The sequence below is a fragment of the Strongylocentrotus purpuratus genome, unplaced genomic scaffold (assembly GCF_000002235.5).
Source record: "Strongylocentrotus purpuratus isolate Spur 01 unplaced genomic scaffold, Spur_5.0 spur5_scaffold_6, whole genome shotgun sequence".
Classification (NCBI taxonomy): Eukaryota; Metazoa; Echinodermata; class Echinoidea; order Camarodonta; family Strongylocentrotidae; genus Strongylocentrotus; species Strongylocentrotus purpuratus.
The window spans coordinates 35,252,204-35,264,793 of record NW_022145612.1 but is presented as its reverse complement, the minus strand read 5'-3'; the positions used below and the strand labels follow the sequence as shown (position 1 = coordinate 35,264,793).

The 12,590-nt window shown below is 37.1% G+C and overlaps 1 protein-coding gene across 5 annotated transcripts in view; it reads left to right on the top strand.

Moving 5' to 3' along the window:
• The window catches only part of LOC588140 (poly(rC)-binding protein 3), a 144,373-nt gene that overhangs the window by 101,300 nt on the left and 30,483 nt on the right, over positions 1–12,590 (top strand). For 4 of the 5 annotated variants that reach the window (XM_030973098.1, XM_030973094.1, XM_030973096.1 and 1 more), the window contains 2 exons: positions 7,236–7,337; positions 10,633–10,683. In XM_030973098.1, coding sequence (XP_030828958.1) covers positions 7,236–7,337; positions 10,633–10,683 — 153 coding nt within the window. The remainder of the gene's footprint in view (positions 1–7,235; positions 7,338–10,632; positions 10,684–12,590) is intronic. The other variant, XM_030973095.1, reaches the window with a different exon arrangement.

Genomic DNA, 12,590 nt, shown 5'->3' with positions numbered 1-12,590 from the left:
GGTCATTTTAGGTCAGTAGACTTGAATTATTTTTTCACAACTTAATATGAGAATTAATACATCATTTTTAAAAAAATTATTTGTTCATATTTCATTCAAGTTATCGATCGTGGTACAATTAATAGTAAATATTCTTCTGATGATTCTTGGTCAATATTCACTTCAAAATGCTGATTATATTCAGAGGATTTCATTTTTTGGGGCCTGCTAATGGGCCACCCTGCCTATAAATAATGTTCCAACCTCAATTTTTCATCATATCGAATTGCGTAATGCAGGGATTTTATTTTTTGGGACCTGCTAATGGGCCACCCTGCCTATAAATAATGTTCCAACCTCAATTTTTCATCATATCGAATTGCGTAATGCAGGCGAGACCGCCGAGAGCGTTTCCCTTGTTTAAATTTTTGTCTCGCCTGCATAGCAAAATACAAGACATACTGGTAGACGGCTGCAGCGTCAACATAAAAAACTTAACCTAATGTTAAGTTTTTTAATTTTTAGTATTATTTTGAAAGTATAAGTTCTTAATTTTTCATCATATCGAATTGTGTAATGCAGGCGAGAGCGTTTCCCTTATTTTCTTTTTTTTCTTTCTTTTTTTTTGGTGCTACAGCAAAATTAAGATTGTTTACCATGTGCTGCGATATGAGAGTTCACGTATTGCTATATTGGTATTGGTATTGGTATTGGTATTCGCTTTTTGGTACAGATTTACCGTGTATTGCTAGTTACACTGCCGCTGCAAGTGTGATTTCTTATTTTTGAAGGCAAACTGTTAAAAATTCCTAATTCTTATTTTCAAATGTTGGCAGGTACCGTAATTAACGGTGTATAAACCGCACCTTTTTGCCGCGGAAAAAAATTCAAAATTGGGGGTGCGGTTTACACACGGTACACCAAAAAAATAAAAAAATTAAAGTTTCGATTTATGCCCCTCCACCTGGCACTATGCCTGGCAATGTCTCCCAGTTCAGTAATCAGTGTGTTGACTCACCACTAGGAAACTAGAACAACACTCAAATTTGTCTGTCATCTTGGTTTGAAAGTAATCTTTCTGATAGATCTCAATATGTAGTTTATAATAATAATTCCTACACACAGTGTACCACAAGGTTCTATCCTAGGTAGGCCTGAGTCAAACCGTTTAACCGACGGTTATCCGACCGCATTCATCAAAACCGTTTAGCATTTCTCGCTCCGGTTAACCGTTATTTGCATACATTTTGGAATGTGCTAATAGCCGATGATAAAGATAATCAAAGAAACCGCAGTGTAATGTTACACCCTGGCCGCTGCGCGCCAGCTTTCTGGCAGCAGTAATCCCCATGAATGAATTTGTAAACAATAAAACAACCAGCCCCCTTCTCTCTTTTCTCACCCTCTTTATTCCCTTCTCTCTGCAATGTGTTCTTCGCTCATGTACCTTTTCTTATTACTGCACTCTCAGCTCACAACTTTCTAAATGTTTACACATTCGATGGTCAGTTCCTCTCACATCCCTTCTCCCCCGAGTCTCTCTCTCTCTCTCTCTCAATATTAAAATCCATCCCTTGCCGACTCGCCCCCTAAAATAATGTTCATATATAAATAAAATACAAAAATATTGATAACAATAATAATTGAAGTTTTAGAAATATCAATCAACAAAGTCTTGGATATTGTGAGTAATTTAAGTTTTTGATCATTCTTCAATTCAGCCGATTAACACAGCCACCCTTTCTATCTACCGGTAGTCTCACTTGTCTTACTTTCTTCACTCATGTCCCTGCCTCGTCCATGCAGGGACATGCAGGGACATGCTAGCCCATGCATGCTCTCTCAGTCACACACACATGTACACACAAACCTCCGGCGCCCAAATACACTGTACATCAGGCCTTCTCAACAAGTTTATTAGAAGTGCCAAAACGAAAAGAATTTGTAGTTGAAGTGCCACCCTGTACGGTTGACTGTGCTGCGAGGGAGCGTAGCGACCGAGCCGAAAATGGGTGGGGTCCAGGGCGAAGCCCTAAAGGGGGGTAGCAGGGGGCGGAGCCCCCTGAAGCTGGTGGATTTAGGGCTTTTAACACCATTTCATTCCACAATATAATCAATCATAATTTCATAATGATGTGAAAAAAATAGTACAATTCCTGAGTACAATTACACTGGAGATATATTTATATGTAGTTTTTTTGTGTGCAATAAACACGTGCAATAAAGTGAAAATCAAACAAACAAAAACAAGATGTTTCCAGATATTGGCAATGTTAAAATTGGTATCCCATCGTAAGCTAAATTGTAAATTGTTGTTCAGACCTTAGGTTTAGATTCGTATAAAATGGTAAAAAACAATAAATTCCCCTTTCTTCCTGTTTGTTAAGCAGGGATTTTGGGCTCAAATTCGACTGCAACTTCTTGATTTAGCTGGGTATTTAATTCTAAAATATATATTTTCTTTCTTTCTTTTTGTTTTTTGTTTTGTTGCAACAATCGCGCGCCACTCCGACTGACCGCAAGCGCCACAAGTGGCGCGCGCGCCGCCAGTTAAGAAGGCCTGCTGTACATACACACAAATGGAGAGCTCATGCTTGTCACATGCACACATGTGGGCGTGGCTTCTTGACCTCCCACTGAACTGGGTACGGTGAAAGCATGCGCGGTCACCAACCTGTAATTTATGCTGGTATCAAACTCCACCCACATAGCTAGAGAACCTTCCTGATTGGTCACTAACTTGGATCAGCTCATTGCAGGGTGTGTCTTGGGTGTGTGTGATACACACTTCCACATAATTTCATATGGCAATGATACATGCAGGGAGCTCTCTCCCTGACCATGTGCAGACATTGTATTGCAAACACGTCACAGATCAGCTATCTTCACAGAGTAACTTTGCAAGGTTAATCATGATATCAAATTCAGATGAGGAATAATAAGACATGTTTTATGTTGTTTATTACTGGTCTCTGTTTATCAGAATGACCCAATTTGTGCCATAGTCCGGGGCTGGGAATGCTCAGCCCCACAGTCTGAAGACCAGCAGGGTTCCGAGCTTCAGCACTATTACAAATACTGTATTTTCACTTTTTCAGATTATTATTAAACAGTTAAACGAAACCGCCCATATACGGTTAACCGTTTAGCACAAAAAACGTAATGACTCAGGCTTAATCCTAGGTCCTCTACTGTTTTTTAAGTTACATTAATGATCTTACACATTCAGCTGCACCTCGCAGTTAAATGAAAGGCCTTCCCGCGTGGGTTTTTTTAACACGGACCTAGCTTAAGGGCGAAAAAGAGGGGTGTGGTTAATACAACGTTAATTACGGTATGCGATTGTAGTAAAAAAAACATTGTTTCAAAGCTAAAGTAATATCGGTCTTGAGAGGGACATACAGAGTTAATTATTTACAATTTCATCACTTTAGACTCTATTTCATCCGCGACAACGATCATTGAATATTGTAATATTGTAAAATCACATATGCTTCTAATATGTTCATTTGAACCAAATTCATGACCACATACCAAAACTTTATTATTACCTTTAAACTCGAAATTTGCTAATATTTCCAAAAAATCACAAATGTTTCATTTTAAATTTGTATAATTATTTGAAAGTTTTTTGTTATCATCTTGTCTTGATATTTCAAGAATGATGCAAGCCATGATCTTAACAGAATTTAGGTGGAGGCATATTAGTGTTGCAGTTACATTGGTCTTGTGTTTTTGTCTTCTTCTATTTTGGAGGGGAGGGCTGGTGTAATGATGGAGCAAGGGAACATAAATGGAGAAGCCATAATGTTGGCAATCTTAACCCTAAAAACTGCATATTTTATGACTAGCTACAGCCTGGGGGAGGGGGCATCATGGCCCCTTTCAGATTTTGGCCAAGGATCATACTATTGACGCCAAGTTTGTCACAAATGTAGGGGGTGATGTGAGCTACAAGATGAATAATTTAAATTTTGTTAATAATTAGTCCTGCAAATGCAAGAAATTCTATTTTTTTAAAGGACTTAAAAATCCAGGTTGTAGCTTCCATTGATGCCTTTTAGATAATATTTTTCAATTTTTTGTTGGTGGTGGGGGAAGCTTGTGAATTTACCCCCAAAATAATTTCTGTTTAAAAGCTCTTTTCTTTAGCCTTTGAGCAAGACTTTTGAGAATGCCATTTGCAAAGATAATCAATTCTTATTAACTGCTGCCAAATAAACCAATTAAAAAGAAGAAGGTGGTTGTTCTAATAACCACACATCCACCCTGTGATTGGTGAATCATCAAGAGCGATAATTTGGATTCAAACATTGAATTCAAGGTGTAATAATAGTTATTAATCTCTGATAACTTTAATAATAACAATTGTTAATTCAATATAATAATGATTGAAAAATAGTTGTGAGATGAATGGCACTGACAATGAGCCTGTACAAATACTATGTACAGAAACCCACTCCAAAGTATACGGCTGAGTGGTAATAGTATTGACGTATACAAAACTATGTACTATTTTGCATGAACTCAGGAGTTTAGAAGACAACTCAGCTGCATATATATATATATATAAACCCCTCAAAAAAGTTTTGAAAATGTTATATCTTTCTTGTCATGGCATAATAATTGCCATATTCAGTATCATTAGAGAGTGGGTTTATTCCATTTAAAAATGATACCCCTTTTGTTCTGATTTTTATGCCTCCGTTACGAAGTAGCCGGAGGCATTATGTTTTTGGGTTGTCCGTACGTCCCGTTCTCGTGATCGCGTTATCTGAAGAACCGATTGATGGATTCCTGCCAAACTTTGGTCATATATGTATCTTGCAGAGCCGATGAACTCAAAAGTTTTTGGGGTCATGAGGTCAAGGTCAAAGGTCATGCGGCTCATTATGTATGCAAAAATAGCTTGTGATCAAATTATCATTAGAACAGATTGATGGATTCCTGCCAAACTTAGATCATGTATGTATCTTGCAGAGCCAATGCACTGAGTACAGTCTTGGGTCATGAGGTCAAAGGTCATGGGCTCATTATGTATGCAAAAATAGCTTGTGAATGCATTCTCATTAGAACTGACTGATGGATTACTATTTAACTCAGGACATCTTGCAGAGCCAATGAACTGAGTAGATTTTAGGGTCATGAGGTCAAAGATCAAAGGGTCATATACGGTATGTATATGAGAAATTGCTTGTAATCACGATATTCTGAGAACCTGTTAATGGATTACAATTGAACTTGAATTTGAAAAATTTCTTCTGTTTTGGTTTGTAAAATTGATCTATGACGGAGGCATCATTTTCGACTGCGTGCAGTCGAAGTTCCATCTAGTTTAGTCATGGAATGTGCAGTACATGTAGATCAAAAGAAGGGGTAAGGTCAAAAGTGAAAATTTGCGAGATGCACTGCTCTTGTTCGACTGTGCATTCATATTGCCCTATAGAGTGGTGAAGTGTGACGTCATCAAAAATCTATTTTTAGAATTTCTCAATTTTTTCTTCATATTCCGAAAGAACATCAAAAATAATGTCCAAATGTTGAAAACCAATTGAATATGTAAAGTATTGGCTGAGATATGACCATCTGAATAAATATACTCCCCATAGGAACTTAGTGTTATATGCTCTGGCTCCTAATGGTTAGGAGCCAGAGCATATAACACTGAGTTCCCAAAGGACATATATTCATTCAGATGGTCATATCTCAGCCAATACTTTACATATTCAATTGGTTTTCAACATTTGGACATTATTTTTGATGTTCTTTCGGAATATGAAGAAAAAAATTGAGAAATTCTAAAAATAGATTTTTATGACGTCACAGCTTAGGTACTCTATTGCCCTCGTCTTTTCAACAGTTGTTAACCCTAATAAGGCCGGGCTATTCGAGGTCTTAGTATGGCCGGGGGGGGGGGGGTGGGCATTATGGCCCCCCCCTTAAGATCTCGACCGCGAAGCGGCCGATCGCCGCAAAAATTTGCACGCATGTCAAGTGAAGCGTATAGAATAATATGATAATTTCAATTTTTTGAAAAATTCACTCATTTGCATATTTATGGTAACTTATGCAAATAAAGTCATAAAAATCACATTTTTACCCATAAATCATATATTATTCATATTTAAGCATTCTTTTTCACTACATATATTCATTAGACCATTCTGAATAATAATACAACAATTTTTTTGGAAGAGCCAGCTTATTCCTTATGTTATCCCTTGTTTTGATAATTTCTTATGTATTTCATTGTTTTTTTAACTTGTGTATTTCATTTTTTTTTTTTTTTAATTTCATTTCTTATTACAATTCAACTATTTTGACTCCCGAAACAACCACTTAAACTTTAAAAAAGACCCAATAACCCATGTTTGGTCTGTTTTTAGAAAAAACGACTTTTCCATATGTTTTGTACACAAATCACGAAAATGAGCAATTTTCGGGCTGACATGCAAAAAAAAAAGGTCACGAGACCTTGTAACTGTAGGTCCGATTTTCAAAAAAATTATTTTAAAAGTTGCGCAAGACTCGAAAGAAAAAAGTCAGCGAGCGGCGGGGCGCCATCCATATGCATTCCCGAGCAATTGGAAAAATCGTGGAGGGGAGGGGGGCCATAATGGGCCTTATTAGGGTTAAGCTAGGCATGATACTTCAAAAAGTTGATGACCAAATAGGCAGGAATTTTTAATTCATTTTCAAATTATATAGAATTTGGCATTCAAGGAGTTGAACCAGTAGGGAGCAATAGCCCACTGCCAATTTCAGAAATCACACTCTCTATGTCAAAATTAGAAGAGTGCTTTGCATAGCAATACCACTGCTTACCAGTTCATTTTGAAACTTTTCATTTTTTACCCTGCCTTTTATTCTGATGTAGTGCTTGGTTCATGGCTGCAAAATCATAACAAATATGGAATAAATTAAAGAAGAATAAACATGCTTTCTAATGATATTAATAAAAAATTATGATTATGCCATAAGAGAGCTATAATCTTTCCAACTTGAGCTCTTTTCTTGAGGGCTTTATATATAAAATTGTCTGTTCATCACCTGATGAAGGAAGTAGGATTTCCAAGAATGTGTGAATTTTATCAATTAACAGTTGAAAGTTATTAAGTATGAAACCCACATGGATTCTTCTTTTTTATTTTGTATATGTTATCATATATATGTGATACTCTAGTCCCATTAAAGTCTTATTAAATGTAAATGGGATGGTAACTAAATGTTTTGTATCTCTTCGTCACCCATTGCAGTCACCTCCTAAAGGAGCTACCATTCCGTACCGTCCAAAGCCCGCTACAGCACCCATCATATTTGCTGGAGGCTCAGTAAGTATGACTGAACAACACCTACATGTGAGTGTATACCAAACACTGAGGCCCAAATTCACAAAGGAGGTTTGTCGACAAACCTAGGTTTATGTGCCTCATATGACGCACCTTGGTTTGAAATGCTTCGAAACGTGTCATATGACGCACATAAACCTAGGTTTGTCGACAAACCTCTTTTGTGAATTCCGGCTTAAGGGTTTGGCTTAAAGTTGAAATCATTTACCGTAAGGGAAATGCAACCCTATCAGTCATCTCTATTTGAAGGATGTCAGGGTTGGCCGCTTTAATTAATGCCAAACAGCTTTTGACAAAAAATAAATGATAGACTGGGAAATATCAAAACTTGTATGATCACACAACAAGAGCAATGAAAAGATGACTTAATGACGTAGTCATGGTCAGAAGTAATATATATGTATAGCAGAGATGCCAACCCTCCCGATTTCATCGGGAGGCTCCCGATAATTCACCTCAACTCCCGACCTTACGATCACCATCCTTATCCTCCCGATTTATTATAAAAAATTAAAAAAATGATTTTTTTTTTTTTTTTTTTTTTTTTTTTTTGGCGCTTATCAGTATATATATCTGTGAATTGAATGAGAAATATCGTCTGTTAACTTTAGCATGTAGTAAATCCACTATATTAAAAGACAAATTAAGAGTAGCGAAAGATTGTTTCAGCATATGGATCGCCGTAACCAATGCGTGGATATTGACACAGAATCCAAATGGCGGAAAATCAGCTAAAGAAGACCAAGAAATGGTATCAGAAGTATAAGACCGAACACTGTATCATATATATGAAAGGAATTCATCATGCATTTTGTACAATTTGTATGTTATTTTAAAAAAAAGTGGGAATTATTGAACTAAATACACATGTAAAATGCTGCAAAATAAGGCTCAGATTGCACCAGAGAGCATCTAGAACCCCAGAGCTTCCAGGGCCCTAAGGCGGGCCCTGGACCCCGGCCGCATGGGTCGGGCGCTACGCGCTCGAGATGTGCGCTACGCGCACATTATTTGGTGTCCGTTACAAATCCTCCCTATTTATGTTTTCCAAAAGTTGGCATCTCTGGTATAGGGTATTTGTAAAGTGAGTATCCCATTGGCTATACAAAAAGGTGCCTTATGACTGATATATTTGCACAAGCTTCAAATTTATTTTTAAAAATTGCACAGTAAAACTTACAAAAGTACAAAAGTGAAATGGACTGGGTCTTAGCTGGGTCTTAGCTGCGTGCATATGACGCTGAATGTAATTGATAGGCCCTGAAACCAAAGGAGGATTGAATGAGATTGTAAATACCCTGTATATAACAAATGTTGCATGCAATTCGTTGTTCAATGTAACAAATATTTACCTCCAAATTCAGAATTCACTCACCTTGGCCTGCAACCTCGATGAAATATAACATCACTTGGGGAAATTCTTGAGTTTGTTATATTGAACTTCAAAGCATGTAATATTTGTATAATATAGTGCATATCAAGATTCTAGGAATCTGATTGTTCAAAACTTAAGTCTTGAAATTCACTTCTGACTGCTGGGAAGTATAGTAAAAAATTATTGATGGGCAAAGCTCTATTAACACATGCAATGCAAGGATGCAATAGATGCACTTGAAGTTAACAATGGATGTGCGCAGTGATCTTGAGACTACACTATGTCCCTCAACTTCATCAAAGGGTACAATACAGTTTCAAGATCACCTTGGCCAATAGTTTTAGCCATACGCCTCAAAGCAGTCAATTTTTGCAGAGTATCAAAGCTCCTTCCTCTCTGTTGTTCCTTCTGAAATAGTAATGACATTAACTGTACAAAAAAATTGTAAAATTCAAATCCTAAAACACAAATCAAATACAGATTAATTGTCAATTGATTTAAAATTTATTCCATAAGATCTTTATAGCACGTACTTTATGAATATTTTAATATATTGTAGATTTGATTGTGCCAGGGAATATTATAGTGCTTTTGATATGTTAAGTTCATTTTATCATTTAAAATAGATCTCATAAAGTATACGTAATCCTGATTTAGTATACATGTATGTTTAAAGCTGAGCCTGTTTATTTTCTTTTTTCAACCCATAGGAACAATGAAGAAGTTTCTAGCTATAGTGGTTCATTAATATAAACAATTATTAATGAAAAGGTCGAGAGTTTGAATCCAAGCATTATATTTGCCTTTCAGTAAGAAATTAATCTGCATTGGCCACTCTGCACCCTGGAGAACAATAAAGGGAAAATAAGGAAAGATAGAGAAGAAGGTAGAATTATGTGGAAAGATGCAACACAGAAATAAAAACAAAGAAATACATATAAACTTTAGGGAAAAAAAAGAAGAAGAGATGAAAGAAGTGGGGAAAAACGGTAGCATAAGAATGATAGAAAAAAGGTTAAAGAGGGTTAAAAAAAAAAGAATGATATAAGGAAAAATAGAAAGAAAATATAAAATGATAAAAGTATAGAAAGACATAGGTAATGATATAAGAAAAGATGAATAGAGGCGGGGGTAAGAGTTGTACTGAGAAAAAAATATGGGCCTTGAATGTTTTTGCACTGATAGTGATGGGCCTAGGTTTAAACTAGCCTTTCAACTAAATTATATGCACAACAAAAGAGTCTTGAAATTACTAGAAAATAAATGATATTGTAGCACAAAACTGCAGAAAAAGGTGAAAAATCCACTTTTAGCAAGATATTCTGACAAAAATTGAACACATACAAGTCTATTAAATGAAGTGATTGAAATTACAGATTTGTTTGATATTTTTAATGGAGGCGATTTATTTCGCAAATTTGATGAAGGTCTTTTGATTTATGATGTATGGACATAAAAGATGAAATGAAACAAATTTAGGTTCGCGAGATCACATATTACAAAATGACATGATCGGTTGCATTCATCTGGATACCTCAGATATTTGTATACCTAGCCACTCTAGCTCCACATATTGGTTGCTTGACTTATATGTGAGTAATGATATTGGACCATTAGGTGAATGCAACAAGAAGTTGCTGTTATTATTATTCTAAAACCCTCTTCATGAGATTAATTCTCTAAAAAGTCAATTTGTTTTACAGACATGATAGGAAAGCAAGATCTCCAATTTGTATGGTTTATGATATTTTTCGGTATTTTGAATATTACAGCTTAGATTTAGCATTTCAAACCAGTTTGAATATAAATATATATATATATATATATATATATATATATATATATATATATATATATATACTGAACATGTATATACGTGGACAGAACCGTTACTTTATTTCCTCGTTATTTTTTCAATATACTTGACAGCAACAACAGGCATATGCTGTCCATGGTAACTACGCTCTTGCCCAGCCAGACGTAAGTATCAATTACAAGGAATAATTATAAATTTGTTGTACACTCCAATGCTAAACCCTGTTTTTTCCAAATTCCTTTATGGCATTGTTTAATGATGTTAAGTCTGAGATACGTGACCCTATGTGTTATCAGTGTCTGTGATATGGTGTAATATTGAAGCTCTAAAAAAATGCCGCTTCAAAATGATCAAGAAGTGCCTCAAAAAAGTAAAAAACTCATTTTCCCCCAATAGACATAATATATATACTGTTGGAAAAACAGTTTTTGAAATTTCGAATTCCAATCATGAATATATTGATAATCAGACAGGCTTGTTAAAGTCATGGGATTCCTGACTGACATAAAGGTTTATAATTATGATTGCAGCATGAGCTAAATCAAGGATTTTTCAGAATCTAAGGCAATGTAACCGAGTCACTTTGAGTAGGTGTGACTGATTGTAATACTGTTTATGTGAAAAGAATAGGGGAGAATCAATGCATTTTCATGACCTGGAGAAAAGAAAGAGGAAAAAAGAATAAGTGTTGCATGTTAAAATAATACGGGTATGACAAATGTTTGTTCAAAACATTTGGGGGGCAGAACACATAGAAGGAATAGATTAATTGAAAACAAATTTACTGGGCCACTCTAAACCCATTAGGAGCCATCTGTAACCAAATTTTATTTGTATTAACCTTCAATTAGATAATGATTCTGATAATTGCAATCATATCAATCATAAAAAGAATTTGTGCAATTTACCACAATAAATCAATGTATCTACCTATTATTTGCTAGTTTACCTAAACTACGCAGCCACTGAGAACTAAAGCATCACATTCTCGCTTGCCCCACCCCAATACATCGCCTTCCCAGGGCACGCCCGCCATCTTCCTCTTTCTATTCTCGCACGCCGAGAGAACTCATCTTCAGCTTAGTCACTGATTTTGTATCCTTTTGGGCACAGCTTAGTAAGTTTTGCGCATTTAATTCTATCCCCATTTTAATTACGATTAATTTGGTGGTACAGGCTCTCGGTCACATTTTATATCTTAGGCAGAATTTTAACTTTAATTTCTGCCTCCCAATTTTCTCTTTCGCGACCGTGTTTTGCTGGCTTTGTTACGCCCTGGGCTGGGCGTTTTGTCTCAGCTTAGCACCTTTTTGTCGGTTGATTTTTGTTTGGTTGGTTAGGGAGATAATTTATACATCTGCCTAGCATCCCAACTTAGCCTTTTGGAAATAAAGTGAGTGCTGAGTTATTTCGCTCCCACTTTCTTTCTTTAGATTTTCTCTATTTTACCTGTGCCTCATCCAAACAAGTGCAGCTTTCGGGAGGTGTGAGTGGCAAGCCGACTACTCGCTCAGGTATTGTCTTCCCGGGCGTGTAAGTTAGGGACCGCTGGTAGGGGCTCCCGGAAAACTTCTGCTGGGACCCATGGTGAGGAGACTTCCGACTCGTGGTTGTGCCCGCCCCCTTGGGGCCAAGTTCCCTATGAGGCCGAGTTTGGGGATCAGGATGCTGATCTGGTTCAGAGTCATTGGCAGTTGTGGCCCCCGCAAGTCTCTTCGGTTCTGGCAGCAGATGCGTAGGCTCTGGTTGAAAAGAGGCCTTTGCTTTGGCTCAGTCAGATGTCGCTTGGGCTTCTATGTTTTTTCGTCAGGGTGCTCCCTCCACGGGAATACCTCTGATGGGAGGACTTTAAGTTGACCTACGAGTAAGTGGCTGAGGAGGTAGCTCGTGTGGCAGCGCCTACTGCTTCCAGCCCAGGGGTGGCCATGGGTCGTCTCGTGGAAGAGGTTCTTTCAGGAGCAGGGGGGGGGGGGGGGGGACGTCAGGCCCACGGCAGGGCTCCGGCCAGGCCTAGGCACATGTTTTGATGTCTTGCCCCGAGCTTGGGTTTACAAAGTAGGCGGATGGCTTC